At 57.4% G+C, this 21,021-nt stretch overlaps 1 protein-coding gene across 2 annotated transcripts; it reads right to left on the minus strand.

The window, feature by feature from the left end:
• Positions 1-298: 298 nt before the first annotated feature.
• MVK (mevalonate kinase) lies at positions 299-20,996 on the minus strand. 2 transcript variants are annotated; one of them, XM_070627002.1, is made up of 12 exons: positions 20,840-20,986; positions 20,314-20,517; positions 19,941-20,032; positions 18,923-19,070; positions 15,738-15,885; positions 13,721-13,876; positions 9,800-9,903; positions 9,139-9,184; positions 5,238-5,328; positions 4,745-4,861; positions 1,601-1,754; positions 299-1,101 (listed from the first exon to the last, which is right to left on the minus strand). In XM_070627002.1, exons 3-12 carry the CDS (start codon positions 20,016-20,018, stop codon positions 950-952), a joined length of 1,194 nt encoding a protein of 397 aa, XP_070483103.1. In that variant the 5' UTR covers positions 20,019-20,032; positions 20,314-20,517; positions 20,840-20,986; the 3' UTR covers positions 299-949. The 2 variants fall into 2 exon arrangements, with proteins under 2 accessions (XP_070483103.1, XP_070483102.1); XM_070627001.1 differs by lacking the exon at positions 20,314-20,517 and having other exon boundaries at positions 20,840-20,996.
• Between the last annotated feature and the right edge of the window lie 25 nt (positions 20,997-21,021).

The following is a 21,021-nucleotide window of genomic DNA, read 5'->3' on the forward strand; positions in this document are numbered from 1 at the left end:
GTCTGTTCCACACTTACAACAGCCTAGGAGTTAGTTGGTGCTCGTGGTCCCAGGAACCAGGAAGCTGAAAATTTCTGGTTTTGGAAAAGCAGGTTGGGGCCGTGCTGGCGGACCAAGGCTGATGTCCCGGCATCCGGCCAGGGCCTTCTGGCACACCCCACCCCATCCCTGAGATGCACAGCCACGGGACCCCAAGCTCTTCCTCCCTTTGTCTCCTGAAGAGCTCCACGGGAGAGTGGCCGGCAGAGGGACGAGGACAGGGGACCCTCCTCCTTCCCTCTGACGCGGAGAGAAGCGCTGTCACTCAAGATCTTTTTATTGCCCTTTTGCCATTTTGCAGCCCTCTTGGTACAGAGCAGGAGAGGCTGCACATCCACCCTGCCTTTGGCCAAGCTTGGCAGGAGGGCAGAAGGCACAGACCACCACCTGAGCGCCCCTGGGGGAGCCCGCTGTCGAACTGGAGAGAAGAGCAGGTCACACAAAGTGCTGGGTGGTTCGGTTCAAACAGACTGAAGGTCACCCTGCCAGGGACCAGAAAGGCTTCCCGGGGGAGGTGGCAGGGCCGGGGCCCTGAGGGAAGGTAGAAGCACAGAGGCCAAGGGAGGGATGAGGCACACTGCTCCGGGAACCAGACCCCTGCCTCAGAGCGTCCGTCGGGGTGGGCCAGGGAGTGGGCAGGTGAAGGCAGAGTCCCAACGCGGATGGGGCCGTGGGAGGTCCTGGGAGGATGGGAGAGAGCCCCTCATGTCTCAGAAGACTGCCCAGCTGGCTCGAGAGCATGCAGAACATGGGCTACAGCCTGCGGGCAGCCCAGCACGCTGTGGGCCCTGGGTCCCCCCCACCCTGGGGCTGAGGCGGGAGTCACGGAGAGCTGGGTGCTCAGTGGCCAGCACCGAGGCGAATTCTAGCACCCAGAATGATCCAGCAAGGGGCTTCTTGGGGGCCCATCTCAGATGCCATCCAGGGCTTGCAAGATGGGGGCATCCAGGGAGGTGGCCGCGTGGACGGACACACCAGGCGCCCCGATGCTGGTCTCCCAGCAGTCAAACCCGCAGCCAGTCAGCGCTTGCTTCGCGGCTTCCACCTCCAGCCGCTGCAGATCTGGTGGGGGGGGGGCAGCAGGTCACTCAACAAGCGTCTGCTCCCTTGGAGAATGTCCCTCCCCATTCAAGGAACAGGCCCTGCCCCCTCTCTGGCCGGGTTATGGAGCAACAGTCAAAAATGGGCTCTCCAGTCACACGGCTTTGTCACGGATCGGCCGTGGGGCCTCAGACAAGTCACATCTCTTTGAGCCTCAGTGGGTTAGGGAATGGGGTTAACTGAGGGGGAGGGGAGGCGTCTGGGGGGCCTAATGTGGAGCTAAGGGATCAAGTAGGACGAAAGAGAAAGGAGAAGAAGATAAAGAAGGGAGATGGTGAGCAAGAGACAGAAAAAAGTGGGTAAAGTGTGGCAATAAAGGCCCAGAGAGGTTAATTCACTTGCCCAAGGCCACACAGTAGAGGTGAGACTTGTTCACAGGCCTCATCTTTCTCCCACGGGAACTACCCAGGCAGAACCTTTGTATGAACCCAGGCTGGCAAGCCTGCCCGGCCCCGGGTACCTGGCCTGAGGAGCGTGATGCCACAGCCCCCGCCGCCCCCACCAGTGAGCTTGCTGTGCAGTCCATGGGCCGTGGTCACCTGACAGAGCTGGTCCAGCGAGGCGTGGCCCACACCCAGGGCGTTCAGATGGTGCTGGTTCATGTCGATGAGCTCCTGGAGGAGAAGGTCAGTCTGTTCCTGCTTGGCCTGTCTGAGGCCGAGCCCTGGGCCGGCCCACCCATCTGACAGCCGCTGGTTTGGGACAGTGAATGGCTCTGACTACCCAGTGCTGTCCCTGTCCTTCCTGCAGGAGGTCCCATGGGGCTAGGAGGGAGCTGGTGCCGAGCATATGTCCCAGGCCTGGCCACAGAAGCCTCTGGCTGTCATGACTGGTCAGGGATGAACATGTAACCCAAGCTGTGCTGACCAGGGCCCTCTCAGGGTTTTCTCTGCCTCTTTCCACTGGAACTGCTAAAACTGGCTGACTTGAGGGGAGGCCACCAGAGTCATCTGCCCTGCCACATGGTCAGAGATTACATGGAAAATAGAGAGAGATGTACAACTATGTTGTTTTCGCTCCTGGATCCAGCTATGCCTGAAACTGTTTACCTCCAGTCTTCTCGGTTATGAGCCAATAAATTCCTTTTCTGCTAACGCCTGGTTGAGATGGATTTCTGTTGTTTGCAGGAAAAGTCATCTCAAGTAGTACGCCAGCCTATACCTGCCTCAAGTGCCGATTTTCAGAATAAGAACTGCTTTGTGGCGCTAACAAGGTCACAGGTCGGGGAAACAGCTAAATGTTTGTCTATGTTTGATTATGCATAATAAAATTTCTGCTCTCCTGAGGACCAAACGAGCTGCAGGCTGATGAAATAACAAAACTGACAGCCACCGCTGTCCAGGCACCCACCATTCACACTTGATTGACTCCGTCAGGGTTGCCAAATGGCCACAACATGCCGGGCACCGTGCCGGATGCTGGAACTCGAAGACACTCACCCGGCTCTGGTCCCTGTCCTCGGGCAGTTAAGATTATGGGGTCCAGAGTCAGGCAGGCCTGGATAGAGTCCTGGCTTTGCCACTTTGCGGCTGTGTGTCCTGGGGCGAGGTTTTGCCCTGCGAGCCTCATTTTCCCCTTTGTCAAACAGGACTCTTAGCGTATCTGCCTCACTGCCATGCCGATGAGATGGGGTGAGCCTTTCACACAAGGCCAGGCACGAGATTAGTGCTCTGCAGACATCAGCTGCATTAGCACGTGTACGGTCACATTACCAGCGTCCCCATTTTACAAACGGGGAGCCGAGGCTCAAAGAGGTAAGTGACTTGCGTAAGGTCACCGAGCTAGTAAGACACCGAGCTGGCACTGAAGCCGGGTCTGCCTGACGCAAAGCTCGTGTCTACCTTCCCTCCAAGGGCGCCCTCAGCACTCCTGCCACCACCCAATTCTTGCCGGGTGCGGCCTGACAGCACGCAGCCCTGCTCCAGGGCCCCCTGGGCGCCCTGCGCCCTGAGGGCTGCCAATCACCAAGCTGTCTGCAGAGGCCCACCTGGCTCTGCTGCCCAGGTCCACTGGGCAGGGCTGGGTCAGCCCCCCGCCTCGAACCCCCCGGCACTTCTGACAAACGAGCAGACAGGCGTGATGGCCCGGTGGCAGCCCCAGGTGCCTATCACCGGCCCCAAGGGCTGGATGTGAGTGAGAACTTCTGGGGGCCTCTCTCTGCACCTGAGCGCCAGGTGTCATGTTGCCGAGGCAGGTTCCAGACACCTGTCACATTCTGATCCAAAATCTGTCAAGGATGACAGGTTGTGACACAGGAGAACAGCTCGCTGGTTTGAGTGCAAAGCTGTCCGGGAGCTGAGCTGTGCCTTTCCGTGGCTGCCACAGCCAAAAATACACACAATGTATAATCAACGTGCTGTTCTGTGGCATTCTCTGGGGCTCAACAGGCTCTATTTTAGGCAGTACTCCATCATTACTAATTTCCTACCCGGGGGACTGTGTCCCCGCCTTCCTACGTGAGAGGAATTGAGAGCCAGCAAGGCGAAGGCTGGGAGGATGGGGACGAAAGCGCAGGAATTAGGTGACGTCCCTGCGCCTGGCCCATAGGTGCTCATTAAAGATTCAGTGACTAAAGGAATAAACAGTTTGAGCCCGGCTCGGCCACTCACTGGTCGGGACCCTTGGAGAAAGTTGCTCTCTTTAGGCCTCGGTTTTTATCTCTGTGAAATGGGGCAGTGTACCTGCTCCACAGGTAGGCTGTTGTAAGGATCAAGTGAGAGAGCATCTGTGAAAGGACTCGGGAGAGAGCAGCCGCCATTCATTCCAGGGCCTGCAGACTCAAACACTTACAGCAGGACAGGGAGGCGCCAGGCACAGACTGTAGCGGCTGCAGGTAGTGATTAGGGAGTGGTGGGGACTGTGGAGAAAGGGAGCCCACGGGGCCTCCTCGAGGAGCACCTCCAGCCGACAGCCACATACGCTGGGGCTGGTCGGCCCTCGGATTCTTCAAGGGAACGCAGATGGCTTTGTCCTGTCAGTCCACGTTCACTGAGCCAGATGGCCCGTGTCTGAGCAGGAGCCTGGGCCCTCCGGCTGACTGAACCGGTGGCTCGTGAGACCTTGTGCTTGTGGGTCGCTGCATGCTTGGGGCGCTGTAGTGAGGCCACAGAGGCAGCAGGGGCGGGGCCAGGACCGAGACCCCGGGCTGATCAACTCCAAGCGTGAGGTCTCAGCCTCCATGCTGGAATTATGCCAAGGATGGTGGCCGGGGTAACAACGATGGAAAACCACGTTAGAAGTGCCTGCTCCAGGCATGCAGGTGACAGGCACTGAATGAACACACGCAGTCGGCAAAAACAGAGGGAGAGGTGGCCGGGTGAAATCGCTCTGGACCCACAGGAGATGGGTCAGCAACATCCCGGTGCCCCTGACGCGCAGGGCCCCACCCCCAGCCAATGGCTGAGCGGGCGCCAGGCCTGCCCCCTGCATTCTCCCCGCGACTCCCCATCCCTCCCCATCCGCGGGGAAGAGGCAGGAAACACGGCCCACTTGCTGTGCACAGGGGACCCGGGCCCAGGCTCAGCTCCGGGTTCTGAGCGCGGGCTGGGGAGCGTGCCCAGACGGCGGTGTCGGGAGTGACCTGGGCCCTGAGGACGGCGCTTACTTCCAGCACGAGGTAGTGTCCCGGGGTGGGGGCCGACGCCATCTCTGCCAGCACTCGCTCGCACTCCAGGGAGATGGCTTCTATGGAGGTCAGGACGGGGGCCACGATCTCTGGGAACTGGAGGGGAGGAAGGAAGGCCCTGTGAGGCCTGGGGCAGGCAGACACTGCACAGCTGCCCCGGCTCAGGGCAGAGGGAGGAGGTGTCCCCACAGCCCACACCCACCCTCTGGGAGAACCTCCTGTCTCTGCCTTGCCCGGCCCCCCTTACACCCGTGGGGGATTCTCAGGACAAAGCCAGCGTGTCTACTAACCCTTGTCTGCCTCCTGGTGGGGTGTGAACAGACAGCACCTCCTTTTCTGCCAAAACTGCCTGCCGGAGTCCCCATGACCCTGTCCCATCCCCTGCTGACCCACGAGGCAAAGGGAGAGCCCCAACACCTAAATGTGACTGTGTGGCCCTGCAGGACCCGCCCAGAAGCGGAATGAGCAGCACCTTGAGCAGCCTGTTCCTGACGCCGGCCACCAGAGCCTTGGTGCTGCGGGGGACTTTGGTGTTGGTCAGCAAGATCTTCAGAGCCGGTGGCCTGCGGGGCCAAGAGGGTCCTTGGTGAGCTCAGGACAGAGGAGCTGGGGCCGGGCTGGGCCTCCATTCCACCTGACACAGAGGAGGAAGGGAGGCCCGGGAAGGTAACAGCAACAGTGGCCTGGAGGGGGAGCTGGGGAAGCACGGTGCGATGGCTGTGGACCACTTCCCTCGGCCTGTCACTCACTCACTCATTCATTCATTCGCTCATTCATCCGAATATGTGCTAGCCGTGTGCGAGGGAGCCTAGCCCAGCCTGGGGGTGGGAGAGCACAGCATGTCCGTGGAGTTAGAAGTTCAAAGTGGCTACAATGGGAGTACGAGGAATACAAGAAGGGGCCGGGGTTCCGCCGTGTGGGCCACCTGAGGGGGCTGGAGTGGAAGGGCCTGGAGAGTTAGGAAGAAAAAGCAACAGGACCCGGGACAGATGGCATGGAGGGCATGTGGGGAGGGAAGATGCCTGGGTCAGCCGGTGCAGTCAACACAGGAGCACAAGAGGACGGTGGGGTCGCAGCGGGGTCGGGTTCCCAGCACGCTGAGCTGGTTCCTGTCCTGCCTTGATGGCACCCAGACCAGCTGCCCCGGCAGGAAACCAGCTGTGGTTAGAGGGAGTCACTTGGTCTGCTCGGCTGTCCTGGGTAAGAGAACCGGGCCAGGGCGGCCGCGGCGAGCCGGCTCTCCAGCACAGCCCGCTGTCCTCACCTGCCCGCTGGGCTTTCTAAGCCCTCCTGAAGCCCCGATCCCAGGTGTCCTTGAGGCCAGCTGTCCCTGGGGACTCAGCCACCAGTTCTCGTCATGCCAGCCGGCCTCAGAGCCGCTGCAGGTGGAGGTGTGGGTGGGCTGGGGCCCGCACCAGCGGGAGGTGGCAGAGCCTTCCTGTCCCTGCTCGCCCTTCTTGTCACAGTTCGAGACTGAAAACCCGACGGGGCTGGAAGAGGCTGCCAGCAGCCTGTCTGATCACCCTGCCCGTGAGCCCGGGAAATTAATATCGATTCTCAGCTCCGGAGGCCAGCTCGTGGGGTTTTTTTTTAACTTTACAAAAGATGAACATTCTATTTGGCTTTTCTCTCCCTTTTAAAGACAAGCCGTTCCTCAAAAAGGCAGCGTTCTGGGAGGCCACAGCTCGGTCCACTTAAGCAAACAATGCCTTTTTTATGGAGAAGCGCCAGGCATGGTTTGGGGGCAAGGGTTCCTCTCTAAGCCAGCGGTGGATTAAAGTGGAGTCTCAGGGAATCGGCCATTTGCTCACCGCCCACCACGGCGCCCAGCAGCCGGCAGCAGGGACCGGTCTGTGCGCTCCTCTGTCGGGGCGGCGGGAGTTGAGTCTCGCATCTTCATCTTTCTTAGACAAGTCCTCTGCAAACGGGGCTGCCGCCAGCCCTGCCAGCCCCGTACACCCAGGGCTCCTATGACACCCAGTGACCAGCGCCCAGGGCTCTGCTCTGAGGCGCAGTGCGCCCTCGGCCTGGCTAACTCCCCAACCTCATCTCATCCCAACTCTGCCTCCCTGGGTGCTCACTCCACTCAGCACCCTGGCCTCCTGGATACTGCTCAACATGCCAGGCACACTCCTGCCTCAGAGCCTTTGCACTGCATTTCCTCTGCTATGGATCCGTCCCACCCTCGATAGCTCCTTGACTCAGTCTTTTATTTCATTCAGGCCTCTGCTCCAATGTCATTTCATCAGAGGCATCCCTTCCAGCGAGATCCCTCCTCCACCTGCCATGGCCCTTGCCCTGCTTTGTATTTCCTAAAAGCACCTGGGACTGTCTGACATGCTCTTACAGAGCCCTCTATGTGCTGGTTGTCTCCTCCCACAAAAGCTGAGCTCCAGGAAGGCAGGTCGCTGTTCCTGCTGAGGCCCCAGCAGTCAGCAGTTGCTCAAAAACCTTTGCGGAACAGATGAATTCATTCGGTCAGCAAAGAGCTGAGCGCTTTATAGATCCCGTTTCTGGTTTCCTGCTCAGGATCCTCATTATACAAACAAGAAGACAGAGGCCTCAGGAGAAGTGACTCAACACAGGGCACCCAGCTGGCAAGTGGCAGTGCCGGGCTCAAACCCAGGCCTGCGGACCCCAGAGCCTCTGCCCACCACACCCCACTGCTGGTCACGGGCCATGCCTCGGGGACCGCCATTGCTCATCTCGATCCCCCCCAGTATGCTGTGTGCGTGCCCAGGCCACATCTTAACTGGTTTTCCACCCCTGGGGCCCAGTTCCATGCTTGGGAGACAACTGGCTTTCAGGAAACATGAAATGAATGACATGCCACGGCCACCGGAAGGCCAGCCCAAATCTGCAGCCCAACTTAGGACACCCACACTGTCAACCACAGCAGCTTCACAGCCTTTGGGGGCCTTCCTTCTGAGGGTTACAGTCGGGACTGCCTCCTCTAAGAGACCGGCAGCCCCGAGGATGGGCCCAGGCCCAGACACCTCAGAGTCCCCTCCTGAATTCGCCCCTCAGCATTCGCCCGGCTCTCACCGCACCTGGCAGAGCCAGCCCTGACCCAGGCCCGGGCTCCACAGCCACCGATTCCACGAGCAGCCACAGGAAGCTATTCCACGCTCCCTGACGGCTCTGCTTCCTCCTCCGTGCAGAGCAGTGCTTGTCACCCAGGTGGATTTTGCCCTCCAGGGCACATGTGGCAACGTCTGGAGATATTTTTGACTGTCACAACTGGGAGACAGGGGAGGTGCTCCCGGCACCTAGCGGGCAGAGCCCAGGGATGCTTCTGAACATCCTACGCACAGGACAGCCCCCACCATAAAGCACTCTCCCGTCCAAAGTGTCAGTGGTGCTGAGGTTAAGAGACCCTGATGGAGAGCCTCAGAAAGGCAGGATTGGCTCCTGGAAGCCGACAGAGCAGGGACAGGATGATCCCAGAGGTCCTGGTGGAAGCAGGAGTGCCGACATGGCACGCCAGATCATTGAACCACAGATGGAGTGGCCCAGGCGGTGAGGGCAGCGGGCCAGCACCTGCCGCCCATCTGCAAAGAAGACTGGGCAGGGTAAAGCAGGTGACAGACAGCCCTGGGACCCTCCCTGCCGTGGATAGGCCCACCGAGGCGGCAAAGGGCCCGGCGACAACATCACTGCCCAACTTGATGGAGGGCTCAGGGACCAGCCAAGAGGCACCTGCTCCTGCTTGCCAAGGACCTGGTCCCTTGCGCCTAACCTTTCTACTTTAGCCGCAAACAGAACGGAGGACATGGCCATCCTAGACGCAGGTTTGTCATTCCAGTCACTCCAGAGGGGAGGTAAAGAAATGTAGAACAGGCTGAAAGTGGCCAACGTCACTGCTGCTCTGAGCCCCTCACAAGCCTCCACGGGCTCGGGGCCTGGCTCTGCTTCACATGCCTTCATTATGGCAACTCTCACGTTGTCTTGTCTCTTGTGTGCAGGTCTGTCCCCACACGCCCACAACCGTGTCCCAGATTCATCTTTACATCCTGCCTTCCTGGCCCAGTGTCATCAGGAACACAGGAAGTTATCAATTCTCGTTTGCTGAATGAACAGACGAACGAATGAAGAAGCGGATGAGCAGCTGGGGTCTCGGGGAAAACCCGCCTTCAGGAGGGTGAACGGCACAGCCATGCGTGACTTCCCCCTCTCGCCTCTTGGCCACGTAAGAGCTGAGGCGGAGAAGGAAAGAGCAGGGCTTCCTCGTGGCCGATGGCCTGGGAGGCCCACGGCGGGGGAAAGGGAAAGCCCCGGGACACCTGCCCCATGTGACGTCACAAGGCAACAGAGATCCCCCGTGCACGCGCCGACGCAGCCAAGCCAGACGGTGCTGCTCCTCCCAGAATTACCTCTTTAAGGAGGAAATCTTGCCTTGCTGGTACCGGAGCGCTCCTCCTAGAGAAGAATGAGTGGGTCAGAGCTGCAGGAGAAGCTCCGTGTTTTTGCCTCTTGGCAGACAGGCTGGATCTGGGTGGGGTGACAGTCTTGCCTCATCCAGGGAAGAGACTAAACACTGTAACCAGACATCTCAGCTTCCATTACAAAAGGCCCAGGAGGGCACGAGGGGCCCCAGTCCACTGTGAGCTCTCGCCAGGCCGCGGGGCAGGGGCCCCTCCTGCCCCCCCAGGCTGCCCAGCTTCACTCCGACAAGCTTGGTGGTGAAGTGGGGCCCAGAGCTGGGGGACTCAGTCCAGGAAGCAAGCGTTCTCACCAGAGGGAGCCACCCTCCACAGCCGGGGCTCTGCAGCTTCACTGGAGGGACCCCTGCCCCACGGAGCTCAGCGCAACCAGAGCTTCCCAGGCCCCAGCCCCGCCCCCTGAGACCCGCATTCAGGCGGTGTCAGGCCCAGCCCTGAGACTGCCCCATCCCTTCGATGCAGGGCAATGCCATCTTCCTCAGAATCCTCCGACTCTATTCACCCCAAATCCACAGAGGCCAGGCAGCTACGGTTGTCATAAGAGTTTTAAAAATAATAAGAGTAAAGAAAGCGAGCCCAGGGCCGCGCCTACCCCAGGTGCTGACAGTGTTGTCCACTCCGGAGGGGTTCCCGTGAATCACTCTCTCCCCCTGGAAGGCCCACTTGTTAATTAATTCCAGGTCCTCCTCGGTCCACCTGCAGAGACACAGAAAGTCGTCTTTACCGAGGTGGTGGGTGGGGGGCCGGGGGTCAGAGGGCAGGGCCCAGAGGCTGGGCTCGGTGGAGTCCACAAGACAAAAGGGCTTGGACCCTCAAACTCAGAAGGAAGAGAAAAACAGCTCGGAACCTGCCGGGTAAAGCACAGGCCTGAGCCCGCTCTGGGCATCTGGAGGATGGTAACTCGACCCTCCTCGAGGGCTAGAGGCCGGCGAACCCGGCAAAGCTCTCGCAAGGGTCCGCCAGCAGCAGTGGGTGGCGGTTAGCACCACAGACCCCCATGTAAGCCCCGCTCCTGACCCAGGCCTGCCTTCAACAGGAGCGAGCCTGGTGGCGGGGGGGCGGGGGCGGGGGCGGGCCCGGGGGCGGCTGCTTCCCAAAGCCCTGCAGGGAGGTGGAAAGCACAACCGTTAGGAATGTGGAGTTCAGGTGCCCAGACACCCAGAGGGCCAGGTCTGCACCAGCCATCTCTGGATGGAGCTTTCTCTAGCACGCAGCCACACTGCCTTCCTCGGAAGAGGCGCGGGCTCATTAACAGGAAGTGAACAGACCTGACACATGAGCATCCAGCAAGGACAAATGAGTGTCCCCGCTCCGCCACGCCTCCCCCTGGGCTTCTGTCTCCTTTCCTTCTTTCCATCGACTCCCCTCCCCAGCACACAGAAGCCCGCAGTGCGTTTGACCCCGGGAGTCCAATGGCTCAGGGGCAGGGCTGGGGATTAAGCAGGAGCCCGTCCTGCTGCTGACTCACTGGGCATCCCTGAGCAATCGCTCCACCTCCACCCCTCGGTTTGCTCATCTGTAAACAGGGGCAGTAGTGTCTGCCTCACAGAGGACGTTGTGAACGGAAGAACACGTGAGGGCTTCGTAAAATGCACGGGAGACAGTACGTGCTCTGAAAACCAGAGGCCGGCCAGGACCATGGCTCCTGGATTCACTCCAAGCCCGGTCCAACCACTCATTGGCTGTGCAGCCTTGGGCAAGTCAATCACCCACTCTGAGCCTCTTTCCTGATCAGTCAAACGAGGATTTTACGGACCCACAACTCACATGGGGCTGTGAGGCTCTGACTAGCAATGAGCTAACACCGCTCAGTGCTACTGATGACTAAGCACTCTGCTAACTAAAGGCTTTCCCAAATGGACCGTCTCCTGTAATCCTCACCATGGCTCCACAGGAAAGGCACAGTTACGATCCCCTTTCTTACAGAAGAGGAAACTGAGGCTCAGGTGGGTGAAAAGCACCCCCGAGATCACAGGGCCACTCACTGCTACATCGGAACCGCATCTGTGACTGGAGCCTGAGCTCTTAACGCTGAGCTTCATGGCGCCAATGAGATGCGCTGGCTCACTCGTTACGTGTTTACTGAGCATCTACTATGTGCTGTGACTGACCTCATAGCAGGAGCGAATGGACACAGCCCTGACTGCTTGGAACCTGGAGCCTAACGCACAGAGCGGGTGTCAGTCAGTATTTGCCACAACCCCAGGGAGCGCCATGCCAGCTGAACGGAGTGTGCCCCATTCTGAACAGGGGGCTGAGCGACAAGCGGGGTCAGCAAGGCAAGACGCTGGCTGGAGAGCATTCCAGGCTGCGAAGCCTGGGCAGTGCCTGGAACTGGACAAGAGCTGGCCCTTTCCTGGAACCGAGAAGTGAGTCAGCGAGACCGGGAGGGGGCGGCTGAACCCGGCCCAGGGTCCGGCCCTCTCAACAGAGTCTTATTCCTACTCTGCACACAGTCTGCTCTTCAGGGGCTCACATTCCCAACTGAGTCTCCAAGGCTGGATTCCAGTTCCTTCCGATTGGGAAATGCAGGGGGGGGTGGGGGTGGGGCTGGGGTCTGCTCTCCCCAAAGGTTCTGAGAGGAGTGAGTGGGTCTTCAGGGCGGGTGGGAGAACAGGCTGGGAGGGAGCAGCACGGCAAAGACCACACACACACACGCACACACACACGCGCGCGTGCGCGCGCACACGTACACACACACACACGTACACAGACACACACACACACACATGCGCACACACACACGCGCGCACACACACACGTACACAGACACACACACACACACAGACACACACACACGAGCCACCCACCCTTTTGAAAGGCAGAGCCAGTCTCCTGGCCCGGGGGTAGGTGGCTATTCAGGGGACCCAACCATGTTGTCACTGATCTGGGTTATAATCAGCGACTAGCATATGCTAAAGAGCAGATGTCTCAGAGCCTCTGTCCTGAGTCACCATCTTATCACAGGATCACCACATGTTGAGGCTGGAAGGCTCCCCAAGGGATCATGGGGCAGCCCCTCACTTTCAGGTGAGAAAATGGAGCCCCGGAGAGAAGGGGTTGCCCAAGGCCACGCAGTGGGTTAACTGGCAAACCTCACAGAAATGCCAGAAAACCACGCCTCGTGTTACCCACAGGGGCGAACTCTCCTCTGCCGAACCGCCCCCCCCAACACTTCTCTCCCCACACAGGAGCACTCAAAGCGACTCTGGGGAGTGCCAACAGAGATACATCAACCAACAGCCCCCAGGTCCGCTGTGGCCGTGAGGAGCACGGCGACCATCGGGCTTGGTCTGAATTCAACTGCGTTTTAACGTCCAGGTCTCAGAAGAGGAATCGTGGGCCATGAGAGACCTCTAACAGGGCACCCAATGGGGCCTAGGAAAACAGTAAAGCCTCAGAGTTTTCAGGGCAGTGAAAGAAAACCTCAATTCAAAACCAAACCCAGGAAGAGGACGGGTTGTTCTGCCACAGGCCAGCACTCCGCCTTCTTTGGGCCTTGTGCCACTCTGAGCTCCCGCAGTGGGGGCGGAGGGCACAGGGAGACTGCTGTGGGTGGAAACACACAGCTACAGCCATCTGGCACCCAGCACTGTCAGAACGGCCGCCCTCTCCTGCTGGCTACGCTGGGAGACGGAGGCGGCCAGCAGTCCACCCGACATGGCGCAGCTGGGCTCTACAGGGCTGGTACCAAAGGCCCCCGAGTGGGAGGGCTCCCCTGAGTCCTGTGGGCCCAGGGAGAGGCCTCCCCAAGAAGCTGCTAGGCTTCATCCTGGCATCCACATCCCGGGGGAGACCCAGGGCAAACGGCATAACCTCTGTGCATGGGGAGGTTTCTCAAAGCACCTTCTCCAAGTGACACAGGCGGTCTGCCAGCATCCCTGCCCTGACACGCCTCGCCGTGTCACAGGGAGAACCGCAGGTGTCTCCCTCTGTGGAGACGAGGTCGAGGACCTGCAGGGGGAAGATGGCCTAATCTGAGAAACACACCGCCCGTGTTCATTTCTTGGCACATTATACCTTTTTCTCATAACCGGCGGGCACGACCTGGCGATCCCCTCCTTGGTATTATCATTACCACCCACAGGGGAGGACATTCAGGTTCCCAGGGGTACAACGGCCTGGCCAGGGCCCCACAGCGAGTCAATGGCAGAGGTGGCCCAAAGGCTCATCTTACCCATTGCCCTCCACCTCTGGGCTCAGGTTCATCCCACCATGCCATGGCACTTGAACCCCAAAGAGGCAAGGCGGGGGTGGGGGAAGTGAAGCAGTCCAGCGCAGGGGCAAGGAGCCCAGGCTCTGGATTCAGACTGCCTGTGTTCAAACCCCACTGCCATACGAGCTGTGTAGCCTGGGCCAGCTGTTTGGCCTGTCTGTGCCTCACCTTCCCCGTCTGTAAAATGGCCCCATGACACCTCTCATCTCACGGTGGCGGTGAGCTCTCGGCGAGAGAACCCAGGCTTGGATCGTGGCACACAGGAAGGACAACGAGCAGGGTGAGGGCTGTGGTTACCTGCTGGTGGGCTCCCCATCCTTCAGCGGGTTTGGGATCTCCTCGCACGCAGCTAGGAAGGCGGCTGCCAGACACACGGAGTACGCAGCACTGGAGCCCAAGCCGGCCCCGGGGGGCAGCTCCGACCACACAGTGACGTCCAGGCTGGGCAGGGCCCTGAAACACACGAGGGGGCAGAGCGCGACTCTCCTGAAGGGCCGTGAGGGGCCAAGAGGGAACCAGCGGCTGAGGCCCAGGACCGGACACCGGCAGGGCCTGACTCCAGGCTTTTGGCCCAGTTTTCTGAAGGTGGGGAGAGTTCTGACCCCCAAAAGCATCCCTACCGGACGGCAGGAACCCGTGGTGAATCAGACAACTTGAAAACAAGTAGAGGTTCATTTAAATCACCCCGCTGTCCACCCAGACCTCTTCCTGTAAGTGCCTCGTGAACCACCAACCACCTCTAAACTCCTTCCTGTGCCCCACATGGGCGCAGGGCCCTGCTTGTAGCTGGAGCCGGTGCCCCTGCCCGGGAGAGCTCTGCACCTCTTCATGCCAGGGAAATTCCCACTGGTGCTCCAAGACCCTTCTCAAATGTCATTCCCACTGTGAAGCGTCCCTTGACCCCCACTGAGGCCACTCCTAGCTCCCCCTCGATGACCCCAGCACACAATCTTCCTCCACCGCGGCCCCATCACGGCGCGCTGACTGTGTGTCCGCATGCGCCTCTCCCACCGGCCAGGCCTCCCAAGCACGTGTTCCGCCGCCTGCTTTGGATCGCTGGAAAGTTCACAGGCCCTGCCTCTCACGTGTGGGTCCCCCAGGCAAGGCTGTCAAACTTCACGTTTTGTAATTTCCGTGAGGCACTCTTCCTGTCTTCCAAATGTAAAATAATACTGACTCTGCCTTTTCAAACTACACTTGCCCACCCCACCCAGACCAGGAGATTCTGCAAGGCGCCCCCTCGCTCTGGAAGGGGATGTGCCCCGCTCAAGGTGAAGTCCGGGTGTCAGACGGCAAGTGCTGAGACATTCATGTCCTCCGCATGGCGCTGGCAGCCAGTGCCACTGACTGACGCCTGCTGCATGCATGATGCTGCCCCCTGAGGCTTTCCCTTTGTGTTCTGGACCACAAAATCATAGTGAACACTCACCGTGTGCCAATGACAGGGCTGGGCCCATTGCATATGTAATATTACTAATCCTCCGATACTTTTTTGAGGAATATAATAATAATAGTTAACATTTATCAAGTGATGTGCCAGGCTCTGTGTCAGGCACTTTGGATAAATGAACTCATTCAGCCTCACAAAAAACCCTGTGAAGTTGCTACTATTACTGCTCTCATTGTACAGAGGAGGGAACTGAGGCTCAGGAAGGGTAATCAAGCAAGCTGGGAAGTGGCTGCCCTGGGTTCGAACCAACGTGGTCTGACTCTCGGCCCATGCTCTCTATCATCACGGGACACCAGCTCAGCACTTCTGTCACCCTCTGGGAGCTGGCTTCCCTGACAGCAGACAACCCAGATCTTAAGGGCTGAGGTGGACACAGGCTTCACTCTGCTAATCACTGAGTGTCCCTGGAACCTGTGGGATGTGGAAGAGGATGCCTCCATGGACACGGCCCAGGGGAAGCCACGCGGGGGATCCGAGAATGGAACCTGGCTGTGGTTCTACTGAATGGAAGAGGCTGGAGGAGGCGGGGGGAGCTAAGAATGTAAGCGTCAGTGTTACAGTGAACCGCGTTATTTCCCAGCTCTACCACTCGCTGACTGGCTGCACGGCTTTAAGTGTCTTTATCTGAGTCTCAGCTTCTTCCTGTGCACAATGAGGACTGAGCCTCTCTCGCTGTGTTGCTGTGACTATAAACGCAGACCATACACAAGTGTCTAGCAGGGCGGCTGGCACATGCTGAGACGGCCGATGGCTGCTGTTAGACACCCGGGAGGCAGCATGTGCGTTCTCCAGCAGCTGCAACTACGCAACGCCAGGCTATTGTCCGGGGGCTGCACTAGCCTCCTCCCCAGCCCGCGCACAAACCTCTGTTTCCGGCAGATGGACAGGTACAAAAAAAGGAAGGCCAGCACAGCCAGCCATTTATGGTCATTGGCACAGTCCTCGGGGCAGCCCGCCACCTCCTTCAGCTTCTCCACTTGCTCCGGGGTCAGCGCTGTGATGTCACCTTGCTCTGTTGCAGAGACAAACAAGCAGACACGGATGGGTGAGAGGGCCTCAGGGGTTTTAAAGACGGCAGGATACAACAAACTGGGCAGTCACGGCGACCCGAGTCTGGATGGACATGGATTCACGGTGCAGGCACCACAGCCGAGCCTGTCAGGGGACCGCCGGCTTGGGAGACTTGGGTCCTGATTGCATCATTTACTGCTGTGTGGCCTTGAGCATGTGAGTGAACCACTCTGAACTTCAGTTTCCCTCCATGGGTACAGAGGGAAAGGAACAGCACCTCCTCACAGGGTTTCGTGAAGATAAAGTTAAATGAGGTGCAGAAAACCCTTAGCACGGCTCCTGGCATGTAGTAAGTGCTTAACTAACAGGAGTTTAAAACACACACGCACGCAAAGTGAATGCCAGCCCAGTCACTCAAAGGCCTAGGTCTGACCTCATCGTACAAAACCCAAACCAAACGCAACATTGCGTGGTTCCCAAAATGTCTCCCTCTCCCAAAAGATAACTAGCAAGAATAAGCCACTCGAATAAAACCAGTGAAGGTGAAATGCTGAGATTCGCTCAGGCAGGAGGGACAGGCCAGTGGCAGTTTCTCTCCCAGACAGGAAGGAGGCTGGGCCTCTGTCTTCAGAGACGCTGAGGAGGCCGAGCAGGTCTGACCAGCTCCCTTTTATGAATCACTCAGAGTCGTGAGTCAGAGTCGGGAGGGGATGTGAAGATGAGCTTGGCGCATCTGCGTTAGGAAGCTTCAGCGTGAGGCCCGTACGGAGTGCTAGGCGTTGACTGAATTCATGATACAATAAAGGCAGCGATGCCAATGGCAGTGCTCCTGAGAGCCCAGACGTTTCAGAGCTCTGTGATGGGGACGATGGTTTGGGAAGAGCCTGCGTTTTGGAGTTTAGGAAGATCTGGGTCTGAATCCTTTCTGGATCGTGGACAAGCTGTGTGACCTCAGCCCTTTGGCCCCTGAACTTCGATTTTCTCCTCCATAAAATGGGGATGAATAACCCGACCTACTTGCAGGGAAGGCTGGAGAATTCTAAGAGCGCTAACATACATAACACTAGTTCAGTGCCTGGCACATGTAAACGCCCAAAGGTTCACTGTGTTTATTACTGTTAGGAGGGAACACAAGGACACGCAAGGAAAGAGATGGCAGATCCTTGCAACCTAATAGAAAACAAGCCTCCAAAAGGCTCAGATTCCCTCCTCTCCTTGGAGAGGCAGACGATCAGCCCTCACGTATGTACTGCCCGCTGGGCCACAGCCCTACACGCACCTCCCCTCCCACTGTGTCCTCACAGCACCCCTCCCAGGCAACATGACCCCGCTCACGGAGGCTCAGCGCCCTCAGTGCTCTGCCCAGGCTCGCCCAGGGAGTCAGAAATGGTCTGAGTCAGGCCCCATCTTACCTGGCTGCTTCCATCTGTGCTCCATCTGTGACACAGAGAAGCGGCAGCCAGTGCTCAGGGACCATTTCCGGCTGGGCTGGGCGGCCCTGTGCACCATGGAAAGCAAGTCCAGGTTGCTCTGGACAGCTGTTTTCAGAGGCATGCTCCAAAGCAGGGGCTCTTAATTGAGGGGGTCCCTGGGATCGCCCTTTCAAAATACACGTGCCTGGTCCCCTACCACCACCAATGATTCTCAAGAGAAGAGGGCCAGGCCCAGGAGTCCAGCCGTATTGTTAAAAACAACAACAACAACAACGACAAAAACCTCCCCAGGGGCTCTCAAGGCACGACGAGGTTGAAAATGGTTGCTCTGAAATGGGGATTTTCAACTCTTATTCCATCTCCCTACAGTACTTGGGAATGGCTGAGTGGCTTGCTGAGGACTGATTCTCATGGGGGGCTGGGAGCAGACTGGGAGAGACCCCTGTAGGAGTCCCACCTGCCCCACTCTGGCTGGGAAACACCGTTGCAAAGCACAAGGTAGCAGCCCAGAGAGGAGATGGCAAACTGAACAGAAAACACCCCAGCTCTGGCGGAGGCACGACTCCGCTGACCCGCGCCCGCCCAGGGGCAGACACAACCCTCTCAGAGCTGTCAAAAACCAGCACGGAGATCTTCATGTGTTGGTGTGGGGAGACAGTCCTGATGTGCTAAGGAAAAAAAGACCCACTCATTTCTGAAGAGCTAATACGGCCTGATCCAATTTTAGTTAAAAAAAAAAAACCCACGGGGCTGGCCCAGTGGCACAGCTGTTAAGTTCACACGATGCGCTTGGGCAGCCTGGGGTTCGCAGGTTCAGATCCTGGGCACGGACCTAGCACGGCCCATCAAGCTGTGGCACGCATCCCACATATAAAATAGAGGAAGACAGGCACGGATGTTAGCTCAAAAACCAAGATATCTCCTGTCTCAATCAATCTAATAATCCGTCTACAGAAAATAATCCAGAAAAGAAAAAAAAAAAGAAAAGAACCCAGAGGGATTAACATGAAAATGCTTAACAGTTGTCACAGGGCATGAGACGGCAAGTGGTGGTAACAGGTGATTTTTTTTTTTTTTTACTCACAATGTTCCAGTATTAATTGTATTTTCCAATAATAAGCATAAGTTACTTTTACTTCTAACGATTTTTAATTCTATAAAATACTAATACAGTCTTCTTGTTAAAACAACATCACAGAAGGCAAGGTTCCCTTTGTCCACTCCCTAACCATACGTACCATGGTCAGCTGGCTGTGTAGCAGCCCAGCCTTTTCTCTGTGTTTACATACATACTGATACTGACTCTGCCATCCCCATCATCCGACACAGGCTGTTTCGCATCTTGCTTTTCACTCAACAGCAGGCCCTGATGATCTGTCCACAACAGCCCACAGAGATCTAGTGCATCATTTTATACTTTTAAATTTAAAAAAATTAATAAATAAAGGAAGCTAATTTCACGGGGACAGGAGAGAAAACATCCCCGGAGTGGCTGACTTCCGGCTCCCTCCAGGATAGCCGGGAACGAGCACTTGGCCATCCTCTTTGGCCCTCTCTTCCAGGCCCCGGCTCTTCCCACATCTGAGTCCTCCTCCCTGCACTTACCCAGAAAGCTCGTGTCCAGCAGCTGAAGGCTGGCCACATCCCAGGCCTGCTTGATGCCAATGTTTGGCAAGTTAAGGCCTACTTTCCCAGTGCTGTGGGGTTGAAGCCGGAGGAATGTCCTCAAGTTCAAGGCCACAGCCAGTGCTACCTGCAGAATGAAGGGCAAAATAATTAGCCCGAGGGTGGGTGGCAAGGAGCATGGCTCCTGTCTTGGGAAAAAAGGGATGATGTCAATGTGCTGAGATGAGAGCAAATACTAGCACAGAGGCCACTTCCACCCATGCCGTTGGCAGACACTGCTGATCACCTTGGCAAGCTCACCCACTAAGCCTGGGCACAGCCACCACCAGCAACCAGGAGTTAATATCTACTTACGTTTGCCCTCCCCATGCAAAAATTCACAGGCTCTCAACACCAGGAATGGCTTGCCCAGAATCACCATGTTTTCAAAGAGCAGTATAAGAACATAAAGAATGACCAAGTGGAGGAGTGGGAAAAGTACGAGCTTTGGGTTCAGATAGACTTAGGCTCACTCCTAGCTCTACTGGCTGAATGGGACCTTAGTCAAATTAGCAATCCTCTCCTAAGCGTCAGCATCCACATCTGCAAACAAGATAAACTAAAGTTTAACCTCAGAGGACTGTTTTAAGAGTTAAATGAATAATGCGTGTTTCAGACTCCTCTGCCAGATGCTACTCATCTTCCTGACTTCCAAAACGTTGGAGAGCCCAGAGCCCAGCCCTCAAACCTCTCTTCTTCTCCACTGAAGCCTACTTCCTAGGTGATCCCATTCCACCCACAAGGCTTTACACATCATCCTTTTGCTCTCTCACTGAGCGGGTCAGAGAAGCCCTTCAGGAGGCATCAGACCTGTCTTTTCTTTGCCTGGCTGGGGAGAAACTGATGTCCTCTCCGATCTACTCCCAGACTACGCCTCAAGGCTTCCTTTTAGCTTCTTTCAGGATTAGTGACAGGGAGAAGTGATGCCCAATTCTCGAAGGCTCTGGGGGCCTTTTACCTTGCCATGGACCACAGCATGCTCTCCGTGGAGGATGACTTTCCCAGGAGCCGACACCAGCAGGACTTCCGACAACATAGCTCCTGAGAATTCTGAAAGGGAAAGCCAGAGAGAGGATGGGGGGCCCCAGATCATAGAGATCTTAGAGCACAGCTAGTTCAAGCTCACCATTGCAACAAAAAAGGCAGCTACCATTCAGCACTTGCTCTGTGCCCAAAAGGCAGTGCAGTGCAGCAGTCAATTAGACATGTCAGAAAGATCTGGGTTCAAACCCCACCTCTTCCACTCCCCGGTGACGTCATCCTAGCTAACTCACTTAAATGCTCTGAACCTCAGTATCCACATGTCACATGGGGACGATAACTGTACTTACCTCAACGGGTTTGGGAAGGTTAAATAAAATAACGCAAACTTAGCAGTGTCTGGTGCACGGTTATCACACAGCTGCTTATCACAGACTCTGTTCTTCGTTCCAGCTTTTACTATTCAAGGTAGACATTTAAATAAAATCACGGACCAGAAAGAACTCTTTCCCGGACATTTCGGCTGTTTCCAATGTGTCACAACTATAAAGAGGCTGCAGAAAACACCCGTTACACCCCTTTCTGCACACTGAAGCGACGGTCTCCACAAGACAGAGCCCCAGAAAGTGACTCCCTGGGTCTACGGGTGTGCGGATTTTCGGTTTTTGCACTATGAACTAAATACCATCGCGGTCCCCGTTTCTTAGAGAGGGAAACTGAGGCTCGGAGAGGGGAAACCCATCGCTTGCCCGAAACTCAAAATAACGTTTTTCCGATTCGAGGTCGCCGAACGCTCAGGACGGATTCTAAGAGTTGGGGAACCCGGGCCAGAGCAGCTCGGACCTCGCGCCCCGCGCCCCGCGCCCCCTGCCTCACCTGCTGCTGCGGTTGCCGCCCGAGCCCGAGCCGCTCCGGGACTCCATCCCCGGGTGGCCGAGCAACCGGGGGTGGGGGGGGAGGGGAGCGAGGGTGTTGGCCTCGTCCTACCGCCCAGCCAATCAGAGCGCGCGAGCCGGGAGCTCCTTCACCAATTGGCTGGAGCATTGGCCAATAGGTGT

Source organism: Equus przewalskii, chromosome 7 (genome assembly GCF_037783145.1).
Source record: "Equus przewalskii isolate Varuska chromosome 7, EquPr2, whole genome shotgun sequence".
Lineage (NCBI taxonomy): Eukaryota > Metazoa > Chordata > Mammalia > Perissodactyla > Equidae > Equus > Equus przewalskii.

What these genes read in the sequence shown, in the direction of transcription:
- MVK (XM_070627001.1), bottom strand. Translation starts at nt 20,018, where the DNA reads ATGTTGTCGGAAGTCCTGCTGGTGTCGGCTCCTGGGAAAGTCATCCTC. An exon ending in ATGCTGTGGTCCATGGCAAG is followed by an intron (nt 19,071 to 19,940) that starts GTAAAAGGCCCC and finishes TTCATTCTGCAG; the next exon opens with GTAGCACTGGCTGTGGCCTT. An exon ending in TCCATCTGCCGGAAACAGAG is followed by an intron (nt 13,877 to 15,737) that starts GTTTGTGCGCGG and finishes CGTGTGTTTCAG; the next exon opens with GGCCCTGCCCAGCCTGGACG.